This window comes from Gadus morhua, chromosome 1 (genome assembly GCF_902167405.1).
Source record: "Gadus morhua chromosome 1, gadMor3.0, whole genome shotgun sequence".
Taxonomy (NCBI): domain Eukaryota; kingdom Metazoa; phylum Chordata; class Actinopteri; order Gadiformes; family Gadidae; genus Gadus; species Gadus morhua.
The window spans coordinates 1,994,519-2,019,140 of NC_044048.1; the positions used below are offsets into that span (position 1 = coordinate 1,994,519).

The 24,622-nt window shown below is 45.7% G+C and overlaps 1 protein-coding gene across 2 annotated transcripts; it reads left to right on the forward strand.

The window, feature by feature from the left end:
- Window positions 1–12,291: 12,291 nt before the first annotated feature.
- stk35l (serine/threonine kinase 35, like) lies at window positions 12,292–21,199 on the forward strand. Of its 2 annotated transcripts, none has more exons than XM_030355190.1 (3): window positions 12,292–13,054; window positions 14,314–15,029; window positions 18,638–21,199. In XM_030355190.1, the coding sequence occupies exons 1-3, from the start codon at window positions 12,541–12,543 to the stop codon at window positions 18,647–18,649; spliced, it is 1,242 nt and encodes a 413-aa protein (XP_030211050.1). In that variant the 5' UTR covers window positions 12,292–12,540; the 3' UTR covers window positions 18,650–21,199. The 2 variants fall into 2 exon arrangements, with proteins under 2 accessions (XP_030211050.1, XP_030211042.1); XM_030355182.1 differs by having other exon boundaries at window positions 12,296–13,054; window positions 14,314–15,051.
- The last annotated feature ends 3,423 nt before the right edge of the window (window positions 21,200–24,622 follow it).

Genomic DNA, 24,622 nt, shown 5'->3' on the forward strand with positions numbered 1-24,622 from the left:
TATATTGTATCTGCATGTAGTGTGTACCATGAATAGCTGAATTACAATAATGTTATGATATAGAATAATTAAACAACCAAAACCTTTACACGACAAGACACAAACTCTTTTTCTATGCCTCATTTATTAGCTCCTGAGTTAAAGTGCAGCCACACAAACATTTAACAAAAAAGTTGGATTCCCATGAAATCAAACATGTTAATAGTTTATACTATTTCAATAATAAAATAAAAGTGCACTTCAATAATGAAGTCTAACAGCCACCAGACAGGGCATGTTTTGTAAGTATTTTAGAACCCGAGCATATATCCTGCCCTGAAATAGCAGTAAATAGCAGTAATAAAAAAGAGCATGAGAACAGCATAAATAATGAAACACATTCAACATTTCAGTCCAACAGAGGCTTTACAAGGAACTTATGCTTAGAGCCTATTAATGTTTTGGTTAGGACCAAACAACCAAGTCTTAATAGACTAAATATACAGCCAAACAAGGGCTGGAGTTTGTGTGGCTCGGATTGTAACCAAGCCCCCAGGAACACTGCATACTTCCGCAATCCACCAGTGCTCAGCGGCCAAGCCTGGTATTGCAGCTGTTTAAGCGGGCTGTGGACGGGTCCCTCAAATCATGGGACCCAGAAGTAGATATCTCCGTTCACTCCAATACAAGTGGGGAACAGGAATGTATCTCCGCAAAAAATGTCTGGATATCAATCAAAGGCTCATAATTACCTTAAATGCCATGTCCTCAAAACGCCACCTCAAGCGTTTTATTAGCCGTTATCTCGCTGGGGAAGAGGGGTGTGCAGCTGAAAGGAGTCGTAGTGAAACAAATGGCATCCGAGAGGGCCTAGTTCAGTGCTCCGTTAACGTGTCCGATTTTTGGACTGGTTCATCTGCTGCTCAATAACTCTCACGGTCCTCTGCTTGCGATCATTGTGATTCATCATGTATTGATCCATTTATTCAAAAGATCCAAAGACAAAGAACAGGTGCATTACGGTATCATTTTATATTGTTGTTGGACCGGAGTGGGGGGATGGGCACGCATGCGTTCTATATTTCTGCATCCGGTATGTCACGGACTAGGCCACGTGTCTTGGCCCCATAACGCGGAAGCAAATCGCTCCTGTATGTTACCCTGCGCCACTGAGCAGTTTGTTTATGAATGAATGGGCGGCCACTTTCCAGTCCGTGGTCCATCCTTTATTATGTCCATGACTGTAACGCGTTACCGGACTCAGTAACTGTAATAATATTACCGAAATATAGTTAGTAATGCGTTATATTACTCGGTTACTGCCTAAATGTGATATATTACGGCAACGCGTTACGCCCAACACTGATAATAAATAATAAAAAAAATTAAGTAAGTAATAATAAGAGGAACTAAGAAGGACTAAGAGAAACCTATGCAATTGAGACACACTACAGACTTCACTGTTTAGATTAGGATCATACTAAATATGTTTCTTACCTACTGTGATGAAGCGGGCCCCCAGCGGTAGGAATCACACGGGTCTCCTTTCAAAGTGACATCGATACCCCGTGTTCTTTTGGAATGGATTCGTCCGGGACATGAGGGCTCCCCCGCCCCCTGGATGTACAGCTGTGTGAACACTGTGTACTAATGTACGTCTGTTTTCCCTCCCATAACATAGGCTGCAACAGAGGCTGAACCAGTTTTTGGCTCCACTTGAAGTGTTGCTTTCTTTGACAACATGTGGAGTTATAGGTAGTTATAGAGTCATAAAGGGAGTTACCTGTTCATAGGTGATCACAGCAGGCGGTCACTCCGCGAAGGACCTTGGGGAAGTTCGTTTTAGTTGGTTTTGGTTAGTTTTAGTTGGTTTTAGGTTGGGGACATGTAGGGACCAGACCATCAATAAATTGTTGTTTGAATGAACCGAGATACTATTTGTTATTACCTTCTTGCTGACTAGCCCATATTAGAGAAAATGTTGATAAAACAAATGGGACCAAATGGAACTCATGTTGCAAACCTTTTTTGATAATGCTGACTTAAATTCATATTGTAATGCTAATGTTATGTAATATTGATACATTTATATTTTGATAGAAAATAATTACAGCTTTTTGCAAATATTATTTTTTCTTAAATTGGATATTAGTGCTTTTCCTATTTCATCCGAACATAGTAAATGCTTTTTTTTTCTATAGCTTACATTTCATGTACCTATAGTGACTCCAAATTAATAACATATTATATATTTCTCCATTGTGCCACTTTCACATCGGATCCCTGGAGAACACCATACTTTTAGCAACAAACTAAATACATTTAGCATACTGTGCAGCATTGACATGGTTCTATATTACAACAACAACAACAACAACAATAGTGTTGTAGTGAAGGTACTTCACTACAACACTTTTTATGGGTAAAACCCATAGAAAGCCAGCAAAAAATCATCTTCCAAGATTATGCAACGGTGGGGTGTTCCTCAAAGCCGGTTTCATCACATAACCGGGGCCCTGTACCACGAAGCTCGCTTAGAGGGTTAGCGAGGTATGTTGAGCTCCAAGCCTGGGTTAGTTGTACCACGAAAGTAGATCTCTTTTAGCGTCGCTGTATCACCATGGTGACTTATGCTCGCAACCAAACCTGGTCGGGAGCAGTTTTTCGGCTTAGTTTAGCCGGAGATCGGCTACTTAAATCGGCGTGCGCAGCTTCCTAGCCCCTCCTCTGACAATGGCGTCACCATTTGTGGGTGTTCCCGTGGACCCCGGCGCACTTCTCGTACAGGCGCCTCTCCGGAGACAGAGGGTTTTACGGGACAGAACCGATCCCTTGCCATTGTCTGACGATATTCAGATTTCAGACTTTATTGTCATTGTGCAAACAACGAAATTGGGGTTCTTCATGAGAGATACAGATTCTCATCAGAGGGTGTTCGTTATTTGATCGTCCTTTTGGACCTGATGTAGACAATGATTACTGTTGCGCATTGTGTCTCCGTGACAGTGTGCTAGAGTGGAGGTAGCGCGTCAGGCCCCGTCCACACGAAGCCGATTTCACCGCAAAGGTCTTGTACGGTTCGGCCTTCCGTCCACACGAAGCCGGCGAATCCGCTGACCGAAACCGCAAACTTCTGAAACCACCCTCGGAGGTGGTTTCAAATCTATCCGGTTTCGTTTTGGTTTCGTGTGGACGCCTGAAACCGACTGAAACCGCAAACCATGACGTCATCGCCCCACCCCTCGACCTCCTAGCCAATGGCTCTTAAGCCCGCGGAGTCTCAGAAATCACAACAAAATCGATGATGGCGGACTACAAGCTTGTAATCGTTCTGCAGCATATCATGTCCCTTGTTGGGTTGCTAAGCCATTATTTATTGAGAATCTAGTTCGCCATCGTAGAAGAGCTGTTTGTTTGTGTTGCTAGTGGTTCGGGGGGCAGCCTTTATGCGCATGCTCGCCTCTTCTTCTGGATTTGTGTACCAGAAGCAGCGCCCCTTATGGGCCTGGAATGTTTACTACAGCGTTTCTACAGTTTCGCTTGGCTTCGTCTTTACGGAGATACTTCGAAACCGGATAGATTGAAACCGTAACGGTTTCGCCTGTTTCGGCTTCGTGTGGACGGGGCCTCAGTCTTGAATTTCTGAGCGGGGGGTTCGACTCCCAAGTGATGCAAATTTATGGGAAGCTTAAAAAGTCCTAATTCTCATGCATATGGAATACTTATTCACTAAAGCTTATGGAATTATATTTTTGTGCTTATTTCGAACTTGAACCCATATTTTCAAGGCTGTGCTGGCACCACATCTATGGGGGTAAAATGCATGATGAAAGTCCGGCGAAATCGAACCCCGGTCGCTGGCGTTCGGGTCTTATACCAATCCATTAGGCTACGCTAGAGCCGCTACCTCTCAGCGGTCGAAAACATGCCATACATTTCTTAAATAGGGTGTATTTAAAGTGAATTCCCTAAATGATAGAATAAGGCAGGATGGACGTTGCTTATGCATTTTTAAATCATCATCATTCTATTTGGATTAATGGCGAACAATTCTGCATTTGGCATAGTTATTTTACAGACAATATGTAGAATATTTTCACTTATACGCATATAGACTGCTTGATCTATCGTAAAGGTGAGAAAAATGACGCAAAAAACGCCCCTTTCACGTGAACGCGCACTGAACCTAAAGCGGAAAACCTGGTTAAACTAATTGAATCTAAAGTGAGCTTCGTGGTACCATTTAACTCTGATTGCGAGTTGCGGCTCTGTCGAGCCAGGTTTTCCCAAGAAAGCCAGGGTATGTTCAGCGAGCTTCGTGGTATGGGCACGGGTAAGTTAACCCAGGGTTTGCTGTAACCCTAGGCAGGGCCGGCCCTGACCAATTTGGCGCCCTAGGCAAGATTTTTGCTGGCGCCCCCTACCCCGTTGGATCACACACTCAATTTGACTACCAATGTTCATAAACTCAGAGAAGCTACAAAGCTTTGTCTTTGAGACTCTTTGATTTTGGATAGAAAATTAAACACACGAAACGTATTACAAACCAAGTAACAAGCAATGAATCACTCATGCAATAAGTATGCACAAAATACTGCAAAGAAATGCATGATCTTTACAAAAGGCATTCATAAGCAAAATAATAGATAGAGTTCAGATTCAAATTATTGTAAATACAATTAAATGTAGTATGGTTTATCTAGTTTGGTTCTAACCAGAGATTAAACAAGCACTCAACTGAAGTGTAAAAAAAATACAAAATTAGGGCTGTGCAGAGGTAGACGGGACAGCAGCACCTGATGCTGTGTCACTGGGGGTGGTACTGAAATATTTTAAAAGTGCATCTGAAGGGAGAAGAGAAGTATATGTGACAACTGCATGTTACATTTTAATAAAAAAAACAGATGCTTGGTGTGCTATACATGAGACTAATATAGACTAATGAAAATGTGATGAGATTCATTCAACTTTATTGTCATTGCAATGTAATTCAGTCTAACCACAGTGCAAAAAACAGTAAAGTGCAATGAAATGAATGTATACATAGCCTATGAATGATATGTGAAAGCTAAGGTGTGAAATATTAACATCAATATACTTTAACTGCACACTCTTGACCCCGCCCCCCTCACAGAGGGCAGGTACAGAGCAACGAGCCAGGCAGGCACCCAGAAAAAAGGCTTCTTCATTATTTAATAGCCTTTGCTATGACTTTATGTTGCTGTGGGCTTAAATAATATTTCGAAATAATAGTAGTAATGGTAATTTAGTAAAAAAAAAAAAATATATATTTTTTTTTTTCTCCCCCCGTTTTCGGTGCCCCCCGCGGATGACGGCGCCCCAAGCATTTGCCTATACTGCCTATGCCTAGGGCCGGCTCTGACCCTAGGTTTTCCGTTCCAAAAGGATCACGGTTTGTTAGTTGCTATAGCAACATATCCTCTGAATCAAACCTGGGCCCCGTTTCCCGATATCGATGGATCTTCGCTCGTAAGATGGTTCGAAAGAGGGAGCTTTCGAACGATCGATAATTTCTTTGGAGCGTTTCCCGAAACTCCTCTTAACGTGAACGCGCATTCGCTGCACTCAAGACGATCATAGGATTGTACCTGTCCACTGACATGGTGCTGAAACGGGCTATGACGCAGGGGGAGACGCAGGAATGTCGGAGGAAAATGGGGTTAAAAAGGGTTAAAATATCTCCCCATCAAGGCCAACCGCAGAGTAGCCTACGATAAGAATAGATTGCAATAATATGAATGCTAAAGATATTAAAACACAATTGATTAAGCCTAAGCCGACATATATAGCAGTCCTAATCCTGAGCGCACGATCGGGAGGTGGAAGTTGCGCTTTAGATGCCTTCACAAGTCCAGCGGAGGGCTCCAGTTTTCGCCGGACAAGTCATGCGCTGTGATATGTGTGACAGCAATGTTGCACAACATTGCAGCTAAGGCTGGGGTAGCTTTGGTTGAACCGGAGGACATTGAGGACGATGACGACGAGGAAGATCGGTGTGAGGACGGCCTCCCTCATAACTACGCGGCTGGTTTTCATGCACGCCGAAGAGTGATTGAGACTTTTTTTTAACCCCCTCCACCCTCCCACATGTCACTAAACATTCCCGTCAACGTGACCAATCCCCACCTTATCCCAGCCTTTTGCCTGTTCCTTTGCTTGTTTTTTATAAAAAAATATAATATATTTTTTTATATATATATATATTTTTTTTTTACATTATTTTATGCTACGTTTTATGAGTAGCCTATGTCAGTCTGCACAAATCCCCCCCACTTTCTCTCACACATTTTAAGTGCCCTGCCTGCTGAAACATTTCCTGGACTGTCTCTCAAACTAAGAACATAATGGCCCACATTAGGCTCAGACGCACGTGATACACCATTACCAACCCTGCGTTCACACCAAAAGATGCAAAAAGTTGACGCGCGTCGTGATCCCATTCAAAGTGAATGTAGAGACGCGTTGCTGCTTTGCTGCCGCAGCATTTGCTGCCGAGAAAACGGGCAGCAAAACTTGATTTGCGGCGCGTCAAAATCTGATTTGCGGCGCGGCATGCCCGTGCCCGCTGCCGGGCACGGGCGAAGGGCGCGTTGACGTATTTTGCGGCGCGTCAAATGCTGCTCGAGTTGAAATATTTCAACTTTTGACGCGCCGCAAACCTTTGACGCGCCGCAAAACTTGATTTGACGCGCCGCAAAACTCAGGCGTCAACGCGTTCGGGCAGCAAATGCATCTTTTGGTGTGAACGCAGGGTTATAATAAAACGCATCCAATACTAGGAATGTCCGCTGGCTACGCCACTGAGGCTATAACGAGGCTCTTAGCGTCCTACGAGTAGCCTACCCTGGAGCACTCGTTAGCTACTCGTGACTCGTGAGCGTTTTTAAGACGTTCGTTACCAAAGATGCCTTCGGGAAACGGTGTGAAAACTGTACGATGCTCTTATGGTGCGGCCACACCAACCGCGTTACTCGCGTTGGACAACGCGAGTAACGCGCCTAACCTGACGCTTGACCAGTGTGTGGTGGTTCAACGCTCCAACGCGTCAACGCGCCAACGCAGCTAGATGAGTCCATGTCCATGCAAGTGAACGGAGCGTTCCCTCTTCGTCATAACTATCAAACCAAACATCCTTCACATTCACTGAGCGAACATTATGAAAGTAAAATGCACATTTCTCGCTAAAAATGTTTCCATAAACGCATTTAATGGCGTAACTATGTAACTATTTCCACCCAGAATAAAGAAAAATGTCGGCCGTGGCTGCGCTGGAGTCCGAGGTAGGAAACCCAAACGCTGCCGTGTTTGGGTGATAGAGTTTAGATCAGGTTAGATTAAATAATCTCGGATATAAATAACAATAATCGGGTTAAATAACTTCACATGGTGTGTCTGGTGTGTTTCCAGCATTCGCAGTGTTGATCAGCAGAGAAGCAGTCCGCCAAGACGTTGAGGTTGCTTAGCAACCAGAGACTCTGTCCATGCAAGTGAACGGAGCGTTCCCTCTTCGTCATAACTATCAAACCAAACATCCTTCACATTCACCGAGCGAACATTATGAAAGTAAAATGCACATTTCTCGCTAGAAATGTTTCCATAAACGCATTTAATGGCGTAACTATGTTACTATTTCCACCGAGAAAAAAGAAAGATGTCGGCCGTATGCTTCTGTGCAAACTCACTACTCTCTGCCAGTGACGTCGGGTCAAGCTCCACGCTGATTGGCTACCGCGGCTAAGCGTCACGCGTTGGAGCGTTGAAAGTTCAATTTTCTGAACTCCGGGCGTTGGTGCGTTGGGCGCGTTACTGCGTTTACGTGCGTAATTACGTGCAACTGCCGCGCCTAACGCCTCCAACGCAACGCTTCAACGCTTCAACGCGTGTACCGCGCCTAAACCAATGGTTCCCTATGCAAAAATGCCGATTTTCAACGCCCCTAACGCGAGCAACGCGGTTGGTGTGGCCGTACCATTACGACCCACTCTGCGATCCAAAGATGCTTTCGGGAAACGGGGCCCTGGTCGGACCAGGTTTTGCGCAGGTTAAGTTTGAAACATAACCCGGTTTTGGGTATTTCAACCGGGGCCCTGTTTCAGGTAGCTGGTTTTGAGGCAACCCCGAGTTTGTTCGCTCTGAGTTAGTGGAAACTCTGGGTTTTCCGTTTCAGGCAGCAGGTTCAGCGCAACCGAGAGTTAGTTGCTGCGGCAACATACGCCGTGGACCTAACCTGCTCGGGAGGTGGTTAGACCTACTCTGAGTTTGTTGTCGGCTGAAGGCAGCTCTCCGACAGAAGGAAGTGTTACAAATGGCATGTCCTTTTCTACGAGAGCCTGCATGTGGACGTAGAGGCTGCGATCCTCAGAAGGAATCTCCGTGAGGAACGATTATTAAGACCCCGGTTGGATATACTTTTTTTTCCTGATAATTTTCTTCACGAGCGCTATCGTTTTTCAGCGCAATCTATCATTTATTTAGACCACCTTCTCAGCCCCCATGTTAACTGTCAAACGCACCGGGGGCATATTTTAAGTTTATTTTTTTTATTTTTTATCGCAATTAACGCATGTGCAGAATGATCCGCCCCGTGCATCCCACCCGCTCTGTACTACAGTCACTTCAACGTTGTGGCTTTCCCATGATCAGAGTAGCTGACTAACCACGGACCTATAACTGCTGCAAGTCAAGAAACTCATTTTAAGAAGAAAAAGACCCTGGTAGGCTACTTCTTTTAACCAGATGCTGTTCTTCTCTACATGCACATGCTCAGCATAATCGTCTGCATTGTTCACTGAAGTAAAACCCTTTGAGTAAACTGTTCAACAAAATAACTTGTCCCACCACAGCCCGTGTTCTAATAAAGACAATCTACTTATTATGAGGATTTTTTTATTTCCTGAAAGCACAAAAAAAAAAAGTAATTTATATTGGGTATGTTTTTAGAGCAGGGAACAGTAGCCTATCCCAGTTTGCACCTCACCCACCTATAACTTATGTTCCAAAATTTGGATCTCCAAAGCATCCTTTTGCATCTTTTGAATTGTTACAATTGCATGGAGGTTGAGGGCATCTGGTTCAAGTAGGGCGATGACGCCATCAGTAACTGGAAGAAGATGATTAGACAGTGCAATTATTACTTGAGCCAGAATATTGCCCCATCTAATTTGCAACGCGCTGGGTTGCGTGTACATATTTAATTATTTTGAATAACCAACCTCTTATACTGTAAAGGCACTTCTATCCTGGGGGGTGGGGGGGATCAGAGGAGCTCCCCCCAGGGATGCCCTCAGCCACAGGACGCATACTCTGTTGGCTGAGGGCCATCTCCTCAGCCTCTGTGAGGGCTGCAGGTGGTGGACCCCCTCCAGTCTTCCGGGCCTCTGCATTTTTTCGATTTGCTAACATGGAGGAAAATGTTACCCTAATATTCAGTAAGCGCTATTTTGAAGACACATATATATTTATAATGCATTTTGCCTAGGTGTAGCCTTCTAATATATCTAAATCCTATTAAATATTGGCAGTGTTGGGGTGGCTGGGAAATGTACTACTTACATTTACTGCTTAAATATAGTATACAAATATATAATACATGTTGAACATAGCTGATAAATTAGGTAGAGCAGGCAAAACAGCACAATTGATTTGATTTCAATTAAACATTAGTTTACCTGTTTAAACTATATTTTTGTACTTCATTTGCTGTTAAGTCCTCGTGGGGCAACTCGGGGTTGCGTAAATTGACACACACACACACACACACACACACACACACACACACACACACACACACACACACACACACACACACACACACACACACACACACACACACACACACACACAATTTACATATTGAATAAGTGGAAGATATTAAACTTTCGTCTTATTTTATTTTATTTTACTAATTTATTTGACTCACGCATTGACTTGTTCAGCTATTTCCTGCCAAGCTCTCTCTCGCGCTCTCGCTGCCGCGGCGGTATTGCTTTTTTTTGTTAAAATGGGTAACTGCTCGGCATACACGTTCATTAGAATTTCCAATTCCGTGGGGGAAAAGTAAGTGGATCTACGCTTTTGGTCCATGTTTGATCATGTTATCAGAGATCCATTGATGATGGCTCTTCATAGTCAACAGGCACGCCCTCAACCCAGAGTGAACATACTCAGAGTTGATTAACCCAACGCTGATCACCTGTTCTGAAACCGAAAACCCAGAGTTGCTTTTCAACCCTGAACTCTGAGTCAACCAACTCAGAGCGCAGGATTAAACTCAGAGTATGTTAAACCAGCTACCTGAAACAGGCCTCGGCGTTCACCGCAGATTTCATGTGTTCACATTATGGCATGCCCTTTTGATGAGAGAGCTGCTGATATCAGAGCGCAAATTATACGTGCAATCCACCGGGAGCGATTGATAAGACCACGGCTCGACATCTTGGCATATTGGATGACTTTTTGCTGGAGTGGAGAGATATAGATTCTCGCGCAAATCTTTAATATATTTAAATAGCCTTACATAGCCAACACTACCAATCGAGGACCTGGCCTCAGTTCACTCCAGACTATTTGCGTAGCCCTCCGTTTTTTTCGAATAGTTTTATCTAGGCTATAATGCTGGAGATGCTGAGCACATCACAGTCGTTTCAGATGACCCATCCAAGATTTGTATCGGCCTCCTATCATACAAAGAGCAATATTGTCTGAGTACTATGCCGAGAGGCATTTACAACATAAAGTATAAAATAGTCCTAACGGACTTGCATCCACTGGAGAATGTTCGATCGTAGCTGGCGGCTTCATTACAAGCACTGATCCATCTTGATCTGTGAAGTTGATGAATTGTCACTTTTAGGTTTTCTACCCAGTTACCAAAAAACCGCTGTGGCAAGCACACGGTTTGCATGTGTTACTTCGAAGGCAAAAAAAATCTAAAATACAAGAAAACACAAAAACCTACATTCAACCATGGGGTATGGCCCATGACTCTCTGAGGTGGTAGGTACCTCCAGGTACCCCCTCCATGCCAGGGCGCCCTGAATTTATGTTTATTAACAGCTCCTCCACCGGGGTCAAGACAATTTGAGGGCCAGTCTGCCGACTGTCGGCCTTTTCACGATTGGCTTAAAAAAATGGCTTATTTAAATTTATACCAATACGATGGTGGGAAAAGCTTACCAGTTTGTATGTTTTTTATACTTCATTTTTATACTTGAGCCTCTGACCGCTTGGAAGCAATCGGAGTACATATTGTTTTAGAAGAAAGGGGTTATGTGGTAGGATCTTTAAGAATGCTTAACTGGGATATTTATATATTCATGGCTCAAATATTAAGGATCATGATTTTGACGTGTAACTAACGCATTTACGCGGTCAGCGATCCGCTGCCAGGCTTTGGTTCTCCGGGTTCCAGAGGTTTTAGCGTTCCCTTTTCTTGTGATAATGTCCTTCTCCTCGTCATAGCTCTCCAGGAGAACCTGGAGTTCCATTTCATTGAAATAAGCGGCCTGTTTCGCCATATCGATCAGGGTTTCCATGATCCATACATCACGTCTTTTTAAGTTTGGCGTGGACGCGCACAACCCTGTGTTAACCAACCCCGAGTTGATTGAACTAATGCATAACCGCTGCTGTGGAACCGAAAACTCTGGGTTGGTCGGCACAGGGTCAATCAACCTAGAGTTCAGCGTTAACTCAGTGTTTGTTAAACCTCCGTTCGTGGAACACCCCTCGGGTCTCTGGGCTGAGGTGGTGGTTAGCATTTGAACCATGGTTGTATAATGATGACGTGAACCCATTGGCCCAACGTGGGACCCGCCCCCTCCACCCGATGTTGTATTTTGATCAGGAGCACATGAAGCACCACGCTGGGACGAACCATTCTCCGAGCCTGGCAGGGGTAACGGGGGAAAGTAAACACTAACATTGATTTGAAGGGTTTGAGAAAGACTTGACTCTATTTGATAAGGATTACATTGTTAAATGAAATAACAAAGACCAGATACGAAGCTCTTATCAGAAAAATGTCATCAGAAAATGTGCACATAAAAAGGGGTGGACATGGATGCTTTTCAATCGGCACGCTGTACACGACAAGGTCCTACAATTGCTGCTTGGGCAATAACTTTGTCGTGTGTTTAATCGTGTCTGTCACACGCAGTTAGTGACATCTAAACAGTCTTGAATTGACATCGATACCCCGTGTTCTTTTCTGAATGGACTGGCCCGGGACAGGAGTCCTTCCCAGTGTTGCCAGATTGGGCCAAATTTCTCGCCCAATCACCACCATGTACACAGCGCGCTACAGCCAGGGTTGCAAGATTAGGCGGAAATGTGTCCCAATCTGGCAACACTCGTCCTCCCCTCCCTTCGATGTTCAACTGCGCGGACACTTTGTACTAATGTCTGTTTTTCCAGTCCCAGAACAGAGGCTGAACAAGTGTCCTAGTTGAACGAGTGTTGTGGCTGCACTGGACCCGTCGCGTCCATCGACAACATGCGGAGCTCCGGTGCCCTTCTGCCCGAGTCCTGAAGGGAGGCCCCATGGAGACCGCGGGGGGCCCCAGGCCAAGGCGCACCAGGAGTGTGCGAGCATGCTGCAGACAAACCGCAACACAAGATAAATCAACCAAAAGGGAAATTACAAATGTGCTGAAATCCTTGAGCATGGGGAACACGGATGAAGACGACGACACAGAGATAGATGACACATACGTCTTCCAGAAGAACGGCGGCAGCAGCATCGAGAGGCGGGTCATGTCCCCCAGATACAACATCCTGCGGGAGGTGGGCCGAGGCAGCTACGGCGTAGTGTACGAAGCCGTGGCTAGGCGCTCAGGGGCCAAAGTGGCGGTGAAGAAACTCCGATGCGACGCCCCGGAGAACGTAGAGCTGGCCCTACAGGAGTTCTGGGCCCTGGCCAGTCTGGAGAAGCGCCACCAGAACGTGGTGCAGCTGGAGGAGTGCGTGCTCCAGAGGAACGGCCTGGCCCAGAAGATGAGCCACGGGAACAAGCGCTCCCGGCAGTACCTGCGCCTGGTGGAGACCTCGTTAAAAGGTACTGTTCCGGGCGCTTTATCCCGGTGGTTCACCTGGTAGAGCGTACTTTCAAGGCCCAGTCCTGACCGCAGCAACCCGGATTCGATTCGTGGTCCTGCCCGTAGTCCTTTTCTGCATGTCTTCCCCTCTCTCTCCCATATCTTCCTGTCTTACTCACTCTACAGATGATTTAGATGTCAATAACGCAATGTCAGTCATGATTAAACACACGACACAGTTAATGCCAGAGAAGCAATTTTAGGACCCTGATATGTGTTGTGTGTCACCGTCGTATAGCCTACATCGTGCCGATTGATAAGCCACCATTGATAAGCCAGCAACGCTTTGAATGGCACATTTTTCTGATAATTGCTGTTTTAACTTCAGCAATGTAATCCTGATCTTAAAGTGAGTCAAATCGGGGTCTTCTCGAGCTGAGCGGTAACATTGCGTCCAAACATTGTTGGCTGTTGTTACGTCACTCGCCAGTTTACACGTTGGCTACTTTGTTGCTACCTCGGGTTTGTTATGTCATGAATAATTGATTAAACATCTCGGTTTAATCCACGATAGCGTTTCAACGAGTTGTGTGAGTTTTCCAGTCGCCTTAACGTGGTTTGGTGTTTGCGGGGGGGGGGGGGGGGGGGGGGGGGGGCGGGCGGGCGGGCGGGCGGGCGGGCGGTGTCCTGAGGCGAGGCGAGGCAAGGCAAAATGGAGTCGGCTCCAGGCAGCCAAGCCTGATCTGAACTCCTGTGCTGAACCGAACATCCCTGTTTAATGGTCAGCGAGTTGCGTGTTAATTTGTTGGTAAAGTGGAATGGTATCTTGTGAAAATTATTAACTGTCAGAACAGAAAAACAAAGAACACCGATCCTGTTGGCTTCAAATGACCCACAGCTGTGGCATGGGACCTACATATCTCATGGCTGTGTGTAATGTGCAGAAGAACTTAGTACTTTGCCCTTCTAAACCATTTTTGTATTGACTTGAACATGCAGAGGAATCACACTAGCATTTTGCTTGCACACATAATGATCAAAGCAGGCCAGCACTACATTTATTACACAGAATCTACTCCTCAGGCCAGGAACCCAAGTCATTACTTTTCAGATGTTTAGCTGAGAGGGTTCCATGGAGAGAACAAAATAACCTGTGTTGTTGTAATTCACCCTATTCTAGTTATGGAGGCACCTCTGTCGACCTAATCAGTTGTCCAAATAGATGGCCCCATAAACTCTAATGCCTAACCCAGGCCCTGGTTGTGCCCCTGTCCTGCAGGCGAGCGGGTGTTGAGCCACCCTGAGGAGCCCTGCTACCTGTGGTTCGTCATGGAGTTCTGCGAAGGCGGAGACCTCAACCAGTTCATCCTCTCCCGGCGGCCGGACCCGGGCACCAACAGCAGCTTCATGCTGCAGCTCACCAGCGCTGTGGCCTTCCTGCACGACAACAACATCGTGCATCGCGACCTCAAGCCCGACAACATCCTCATCTCAGAGAAGTCGGGCACGCCCGTCCTCAAGGTGGCGGACTTCGGCCTCAGCAAGGTTTGCGCCGGCCTGGGCGGCTCGGCGGCGTGCTCGGGCAAGGACGGAGAGGACAACCACAACAAGAACCGCACCTCCAACATCAACAAGTACTGGCTGTCGTCGGCGTGCGGCTCTGACTTTTTCATGGCGCCCGAGGTGTGGGAGGGCCACTACACGGCCAAGGCGGACATCTTTGCCCTGGGCATCATTATCTGGGCCATGCTGGAGCGGATCACCTTCATCGACGCCGAGTCCAAGCGGGAGCTGCTGGGCACGTACGTGCGTCAGGGGGAGGACATAGTGCCGGTGGGCGAGGCGCTGCTAGAGAACCCAAAGATGGTGCTTCACATTCCGCAGCGGCGGCGCTCCTCCATGTCGGAAGGCGTGAAGCAGCTGCTGATGGACATGCTGGCGGTGAACCCTCAGGACCGGCCCGACGCCTTCCAGCTACAGGCCCGCGTGGACCAGGTGACCTGCTGACCCGCCCCAGGTGGGTGTGTTGGGAGTATCTCGACATATGTTTAATGTCCTTCTTTCACTTGAATTCATGGCATTTATCAGACGCTTTTATCCAAAGCGACTTACAATAGGTACATATGTCAAGAAGGTCAAACAATATATCGCTGTCGGTACAGTAAGGATGATCAAAGAACCAAGAGGCACGCTCTAACAATCTTAAGGTTAACCAATTCACTGTATACACTCAAGATAGAGAGGGTAAGATGCTATACAGCTAAGTACTGTAACTAAGTACGACATCTTTCCACCATTAGTTTCTAAATATTTAAAGATGCCAACTTGGTGAATGCCAATAACCAATAACCTAACCAAACTTTTAACCCTACTCTCCTGTTCCGGCTCATTATTGTTATGATATAGGGGATTGACTCATTCAGGTCGAATATATTAGTCCTAGTATGTAGTATTGAACCTTTTTATCAGTCTATTCCTCCACAAATATGCTTTGTAAAAACCACTGCTTTGGAATTATTGCTCTCCTCAGACTAATCTAAGGAGTTAATTCAGGAGGACTGAACACCGTAGGTTTGATGCCAAACTTCTTTCTTGATGCTTGGTGGAAGGCTGCAGTCAGGGGCCCTTACATTATCATCATTCAATACGTTTTACATCTAATGCCCAGTTTTCGGGCATTACGCTCTAGTTTGGGAGAGTGGGTCCGATCCGAAGATTCATTAGTAACAATAACGCACATTCATTCTGGGTCAGTTTCTGGTCGAACAGCAATGTTTTAGAGCGTGCCTAAAACAATACCATACCATGCATGCGTAAACTACTTCGTTAATGGTTTGAGAAGTTAGTCGGGAGTCGCATCGCTGTTTTCCGTAGCTACCTGGTAATTAAATTAATTAAGGGCTCTTGATGTTCTCGATCTAGTACAAGAAAGAAGAAGCCGTTGCAATATAAAATGCACAAGACAACGAAAGACTTCTGGAATTATGACTAAAATGGAAACTTATCGTACTCGAGCCTTTCATGGATGTACCTATAAATGCCGTCAGTTGTATGGACGTTGGTCATTGCAGAACCTTTTGGACACATCTTGACCGTCTGTAGACAACAAATGTGTTGACGTGAGATAGCTTACAAAGCTGTATGGCCCAGAGTCATGGCAGGCGCTCGTTAACCACTTCATTTATGCTAACCCGTACGTTTCTATGGAATTACCTACCTCAGTAAGGCTATTATACCTACTAGTTTGTTACCGCCGGGCCAAAATAAGCTGTGTCAGAATTTTTTGTCCTCATGCCCTCGCCCAACTGCTCTTCCAGACCCCCACAGTCCCCCTCTTGGCTGACTACGGTCTGTGTCCGATGGTATTCTCAATGTTTGTTATGACCAACGACGTGCTTTAACCATTATTAAACCCGCCCAGGTTACATTGTTGTTGGAAGTACGCTCGCCGGCGCGTACTGGCTAGTCCACGTAGGTGGGAGTTCTCCACGGGAGACAAGGATAACAATAATGACCGCTCCAACAGGAACGGCTGACATCAAAAACAGTATCTCAATAACAGCTTTTGTAGTTATTTTTAATATTGAACATATCAATCTGCCATTTGGAGGTACAGATGCCAACACTGGTGTGTGTCTTAGCGGTGTGTACCTGCTCCAAGTAGATGCTAGACTAATAAAAGGTGTGTGTGTGTGTGTGTGTGTGTGTGTGTGTGTGTGTGTGTGTGTGTGTGTGTGTGTGTGTGTGTGTGTGTGTGTGTGTGTGTGTGTGTGTGTGTGTGGGTGTGTCAACAATGTATCACGTGTCTCTTCCTCTAACCATCCACCTCATTAGTCTTCTTCAAATCGCACTAGCTTACAGCTGACCTGGTTACCAGTGGCCCTGTCGGTGTATAAACTCTCCGGTGATGAGGTTGATTTCCTCTTTAATTGATCCCAACAAGCTTAAATCTGTTCCTGAAACCTCTCTGCTGTGCGTTGCCCATTTGCTGCAGTCAAACTAAATGGGAGTGGCAATTGTTCAAAATGGACGTGCGTTTGGGATGCTCCACCATTTTGCTTCGCAAGCGCAGTCCATCAATCTCCTTGTTTAATTGTATGATTTTAAAGGGGGATTATGTGAACTATTTGGTTGGTTTTAGGCTGAAGTGGGCTACCTACCTACCCTTGGAAACACCCTGGCTGGTTAGAGCTGCTGTTGCTGTAGCTGTGTACACCATCTGGTTATAATGTTAATGCAGGGGTTGACAAACAAAAGGTTAACCCAGGGTATTAATTCAATAACCCGCCCCCCCCCTGAAAATCCGCTGAGTCAGCGCAGGCTATCACAACATGCCGCGCCTCTGCCTCGCTAACGTAAGCTCCAAATCCCTCCCCGTGGCTTAAGTGTCTTGCATAACAGCATTGTGGGAAAAATCCCTGACAACAACTGGCATATCAGCCTATGTGGGTCAGACAGGCCCAACACGAGTGCGTCAGACAGCAACATTGCCCATTAGTTAGTATTGGCAGATCTTGACTATATAAATGTCGTCTATAGTTGGTGCCCAGGCAGCCTGTGCAGGAGCAATTGAGAGCCAACGTCTGCCGTATGCTGCAACAGCTCTGGCTCTCCTTCTGAGGCGACTGAAAGCCAGGTTTTCCTTGTTTGAAAATACATTAAAAAGGGTTTAATGTATCAAGGCCTGTTAAAAAACGTGGCTGACTTCTAGTGGTCAGCAGACCAGAGCCACCACCACCTATCACCACAGTACTCGCAGCATTCAGTAGATTGGAAGCAATTGCTGTCTTCTAAATAAAGTGCTGAGCTTGTGGCCCACCCCCTGCGGAGGGTGGGCCCAGGGGGTGGGCTGCAAAGTGAGTCAGAGGGCAGACTGCAGAATGCGCCAGCGGCTCCCTGACTCAGCAGCCTGCAAACAGCCTGCGACGTGGCCCACGGTACATGTCCAACACACTTGAGCCACAAGGGTATCTGTGTGCACGAGACCTTTCATAGACCACTTAAATAGACAACATAGTCAACTTCATGTGCACACTTATTGTATGTCGTACAGATAGTACTTGGTTGTGTAGCGTGTTATCCTAGCTATCTTTGTTCTATAAACATCCTCACTGTACCAACAATGATTTTTCGTGTCATCTTCTTCTGACGAATGTGCTTTATTGTAAGTCGCTTTGGATAAAAGCCTTTGCTAAATGCCCTAAATGAAATGTAACAATGGATCAAACATCTTATATTCAGAAAATAAGTGTCTCATAGTAAGTAACGGTTGCACTAAAATAGAGGCACAGTTTACGCTAAAAAAAAGGGCCTTGGGTCGGCCTCTGTTGGCTCAGGCGGCCTCTGTTGGCTCAGGCGGCCTCTGTTGGCTCAGGCGGCCTCTGTTGGCTCAGGCTGCCTCTTTGGCTCAGGCTGCCTCGGCGCCGTTGGTCCGAGGCAAAGTTACACGGCCCGTTATGCATCCAGGCGGGAGCAGCAGTAGAGCTTAGTTCACGGCTCTTTGGGTTCCGTTGGAGGAGGCTTTCATGTTTTTTCTCTTTGCTCCAACTTTGGTGGACACCGCGGCTCACCGGCTGCTGTGATTTGTCTCTCTCTCCCACCAGGCCACCCAATAGAGTGCCGAGCGAGCGACTTCCTGGGTACAACTGAAGACTGTGAAACTCCTGTCCAGACCGAAGACATCAAGGGAACGTGTTATTGAGTTTGGATATTTATGCTACAAGTTGTCTGCGGTTGGTTCTGTGATTTTCTGCCCCCCCTCAAAATAAGAAATCTTAATCGTTGGCCTAAAATATTCCAAAAAATACATTGAGAAATGTCCCTTTTTTTTAAACAAATATCAAGAATAGTTGTTCTGCACTTTAAACGACAAAGCCATTTCAGGGTCTACTAGTGCAAATCCCCAGAAAGGGGGAAATTGTTCAAGATTAGCATATTAAATAAATTGATTGTTTGGTCAGTATTACCGTCAAAATGAGTTCATTAGCAGATTTCAATCTTGTGGCAATGGTTTCCTTTTAGTGTTTTCACCTGATACAGAAGAAGGAAAAAAGGTATTCTAGAAGTCCAAGGCCACTAATAAAGTCCACTAAAAAGGAGTGAAGTCGAACCCCTGGTCACGGCCAAACCCAACGCTTCGCTTCTCGTGCCTTTTCATTCACAGCCCCGTCGTCACGTCTCCTCCGCTTAGACTGCATGTTCTGACCTATTCTCTGACGGATAATCAATTCAACTATTGGTTTTATCTAATCATGTCTTTGTTTGGGGAGGGGAGGAGGATTCAAATAGAATACAATTGAACACCATTAAAACAACAAAAAAACACTCTTTGCACCATTTTCTAATGATTTGCCCTGATAATCACCTCCTCAGCCGACTGTGCCTTGGGTTGTAATCAGATGAAATGTACATTGTTCTCTGGATCTTGACGATAAACCATGTTAATGTTTGCCACGGTTTAGTTTCTTTAATCTAACACTACGATGACCAGCGAGAAGAACCATGAGTAATGCCCCTAGAGCTAATAGGGCCTTCTCAAGGCAGGGCAAAGATATTTCGGTGAATGTTACGCTTTGTTCTTCTACTGTGCTTTCGTTAAAGATAGACTTTTGATAAGGAAGGCAAGAACGTTATAGTTTTTTCTTTGGTATTCAGGGGGAATTGCTTATTTTGATCATTTAAGTTATTTTTAATTGTGTGCCAATAGTTTTTTTGTTTTTTACGCCATTAACGCCTTTTTTTTTGATCAATTGTCTCTTGTGAATTAAGTCATTGGGGTGTGCATATGTACAGAGTTGTAGTATCAAAGCAATGGTGAAAACAAATGCAGGGTAACTTGGAGAGATCCTCATGGTCAGGTAAACCCAGTACTAATATCTTCAGATTATACGATTTGGTTTCATGCTTTCACTTGAACATGGAATCAGATTAAGTACACAGAACAATGTGGAAGCAGCAGTTTGTTTGTGGTTCAGGCTTGAATGTTCTAGATTTCCCTTGCCCAGATGGTTGTACATCTGAAGAGTCAACATTGTTACTCAGCGTTAGTAGCTAACCTGCGGTAGTCTTCCGGTTTACAAACACTAGGATGTTATAGATGTTTTTCCTTTTGTATTATACTACCTCATGTCTTCTACACAACGTATGTACACGTTCCCATCGTTTCTGTTTGGGCTGTTTGTGGTTCCTTTTTCAATGGTTCTGGTCTTTTCTCAAAGGTGGACATCTGATTACATTCCCTGGTAGGAGAAACCATGGTATTTCTTATTAGATCTTCTGCTCGCCTCAAATCATAATAGTTTTTGGTTTTGGACTTTTTTGCTGGACCGATTCGAAACGCATATCATGCACATGTTGCCCCCCCTCCCCACTACATAGTTTCTCACCTTTTGTCCTTAGACATCTCAGTTTGCTTGTTTTATTTTTCAACGACATTTGCAGGCGTCTTGTCAAGGGGGCTACAACACAGGTTGTGATGTGATTGGTGTCATTTCTCAACTACATAAGAACATACCTCAGTTTTACAGACACTTCACTCACTGAGCATAGAAACAGAGCTAGCTGAGGACGGGCGGCAATTGATGCAAACACGCCTGTATCACCATCAGGTGAAGCAGGAGAGAATGAGCCGTGCTCAGGATACGGAGGGATGTTGTATTTTATTATTTAAAGATTGTGTGTTTCTATTTTTGTAGACTGACATCCTGAACAGCGTTGAAAGTGGTATTTTGAAGGGTTGGAGCACTGCAGGGTCATGGATGATGTAGCGGCCGGTAACCTCTTAACGCTCAGTGTTCTATAGTTCTCGTATTTTGGGCCTCTATGTAGGGGACTCACTATGGTGGTGGAGACGTGTACTAAACTGTTGATTTATAGTCACCTTTACCATACACTCAACACTTCTATGCAACAATATTTCACTAGATGCACTGTGCAACTGTTTTTGGCTTTGGTTTATCACTTGTTTTTTTGTCCTGTGCTTTACTCAAGGATTGTAGTAGAAACTTGTCTCGTTTGTCCTGTGCATTGCCTGTTGTCCTTTCCACAAAAATATGCAGTTCATTACAGATGCTACTAGGGACTTTAGCATCACCTTGTTTTCCCTTTCTTTTTCAATATTGACTTTGTACATCCACTCCAATAAAGAATGACAAGTGTCTGTCGGATTGCTGTCTGTCATCAGTGCTGGGCTTTGAAGGACCATTTAGGTATTTGGAATGAACAAAAAGGAAACCCTTCTGTTAGTGTATGTGGTCGATTATCTGTGTCAGCACAACTGATTGTATAGGAACATCACATGCAAGGGCCGAGTCACTCAACCACTAATCCAACTAGATAGATAGCGACTGAAGGAACAAGACATTCCCCTGCAAGGGCCTGACTGACATGTCAGCACATGCAGTGCTTCGTTTACAAGCCACAGGCTGTGTTGGGTGGCCAATGGCTATATTTAAACTCCCAGCCTGACAAATATACTGCCTTATATGAAATACTCTTCAATTCCTGAAAGTTGTCGTTAAACAATACGTTAAATATTAGTTCACTGAAATAACATTGTTTCAGTGGCCGTGCTTGTGAAGAAGGATTGGGGGGGGGGGGGGGGGGGGGGTCTGTGCCCACTGACGCTAAGTGACCCATGATAACTCCCTGTGTGACTAGTGAGTGGTCACGGTCTAATCAAAGCAGATTAATCAGACCGTGCCAGAGGAAACAAAGCCCAAGTTGACCTGATCAAGTAAAGGGTTGTGCACTCCCACGGGGGGAGGGGTAAATGTATGATTGACTTGTGTGCCGTTGTCCTTGAGCTGCGGGGCCACACCCACTTCTCTGACGCTTTTTAATAATGTATCGGTGCCATATGGCTCCAATAGAAATAGAAACATCAGATATACATACATGATTTCCATTATTTTAAATGATTAGTGGAAGCACCTACATGTCTATACCCGTGTGTTCCCACTATATATAGGTATAGATTTATATAATGGAGAGTAAAGTTACATCACAACAAAATAGCAGAGGCTGAACTATCCTGTGCATGGGGTGTAGGCGTGCGAGTTCTGTAACGTGCCAGCTAAGTGCAGCGCTCCGGCGGTCAGCAGATAGGAGCAGGCAACACTGACTGGGGAACACCATCTCAGGTGACACTGTTTGGAGCTCAGGTACATGGTATATACAGACCTCTGATGGCTCGCTGAGCTCACCAGACAGGGAGGTTCAAATTAGCAACATAATGCAGTCATCTTTCATTGAAAAGATGCAGGGGGTTATGGATAAAGATATCCATGTTTTAAAATATCATCCACATGTTTTGGGTTTACCCGCCACAGCATTTCTAATGTTGATAACTGAGTTGTTTAGGAGACATTGTATAAATTTAATGAGCTCCTGGTTCATAGTTGGCTGGTAGTGCTGCCAAGACCCGCCCACTTGCTGCGTTTCAAACGTTACCTCAAATCACATCTTTACACATCTTTACACATCTTTTAATGTATAGTAGCCTACTTAGTTTTTTCCCCTCAGCCGCCAGGCTGGTAAACGACTTTGTCTACCAGCCTCCCCTCCCACGTGATACCTTTCCAGGACTAGAATCACATTGGACTTAATTATGCACTTGCACTTAATTATCTAGTATGTATCTCATCACCCATTGCATTGCTTTGATTGTCCTGTCCTGTCCTGTTGCACTATATTTGTTGAAACACATACACTAGGTGCGTTTCCATCCCCCTGATTTTATGCAAACTTTGAAGTATCGAATCAGTAAACGGTGATGGAAACACCAACATTTGCATAAAGATCCTCTAATTCGCCAAAAAGTTTACCCGCTCGCTTGAGGTGGTTTTAGAGAAATGCGAAAGAGAGTAAATTCGCAAAATGGGAGATGGAACGAAAGTTACAGATGTAACTACGGTTCTATGAATCCTGGATGACCGCCAGAGGCACTGCTTAAAGCACTGGATATATCCATATCGCGCATGCGCATTTCGAGTACCTAATACCAACATAGTCACCTGTGACCCCCACGTGACACCGGGAAAGCTATGACATCCGGTGGCGTTAGAGGATCTGTTCCTAGAATCTTCTCGTGAAAACACAAGGATTCTGAGTGACTAGACACTCTGGCGGTCATCCAGGATTCATAGAACCGTAGTTACATCTGTGACTCTCGTTCTATTTCATCCTTACTGGTGCTTGTCATCCGGTGCTTAAAGCACTGGATGACCATACCAACAAGGTCACAAAGAATCCAACACCCACCTCACTCATTGGAGGCAGCAGAGCTTGGCCGTAGGACTGCATCCATTGGATAGGGGCCGGCGACGTTGACCCATGATGCCGCAGCACAAATTGCCTCCAGGGGCAACCCTCTCAGTGCAGCCCATGAGGTTGCCGCGCAACCTGGCACCTCACCCCGGATGGTGGGGGGCAGCCACTGGCCCCATAGGTGTGCGTGATGGCGTCGAGAACCCAGTGGGACAGTCTCTGCTTGGTCAAGGCACCTGTTAGGACTATCGTGACACACAAACAATTGCTCTGACTGTCGAATACTCGCAGTCGCAGCAATGTAGGCCTTGAGCGCCCGTACCGGGCAGAGTAGCTCAGATCTCCCCTCAGACGGGGAGTCAAAGCGAGCGAGCAGGATAGGCTGGTTGAGATGGGTGCGTGAGAGCACCTTGGGTAGGAACGCCACATTCGGCCATAGGACTACCCCTGAGCCATCAGGGTTCGAACGCAGGCATGTCTCTGCCACGGATAGGGCCTGCAATTCCCCGACCCGCTTCGCGGAGGTAATGGCAAGCAGGAAAGCCACCTTCATGGACAGCCACTTTAACCCTACCTGGGTCAAGGGCTCAAACGGAGGTGACGACATGGCCTCCAACACCAGGGGCAGATCCCATGCTGGGGCCCTCAGGGTCCTAGGGGGACGCAGCCGCAGAACCCCTCTAAGAAAAAGGGACACCAACCCAGGCCCGGAGTGGCTAATGGGGAGGACCGGGACAATTACCGATGGGCCGGTCTTATTTTTGGGCCACGAGGGCCGGTGTAGGTGTTCAATTATTATTTTCATTTATTTTGTGCCGGTGTTCAGTCATGGCACTTAGTGGGTATCACGTGTATGCTGTTATGTTACCGCTGTCGCTGGTCCGTCTCCACTTGCAGCACTTTTCTTTTGTCATCTGTCATCATATCAGGGAGCTGGCGGTCTGTTTGATTATGTCAATGAAACTGGGACGCGGACGCAGGTTAAGGGCACGTCCACCAACAAGAAACAGACGCAGACGCAGCCTGACGTAACGTCCGTGCACACCGCACACTTTCAGTGGTGTTTGTAGCCTAGCTCCACCCCAGAAGTGCAAGAAAAATAATAATGCAAAATGGAAAATAAAAAGAGCAAGGGTGGCGCAGAAAAAGCGAGGATTAAAAAGAGAAAAGCCCTGGAGACACATGCAGCCAAATGTGCAAAAATCAACAAGATATTGAACAAAATGCAACTTTACCTGCACCGTTCAAGTGAATTAATTAGCCTATCAAGTCAATGAATTGCGTGGTGTTGTAACATATAGCCTGTCTAACCTAACGTTACA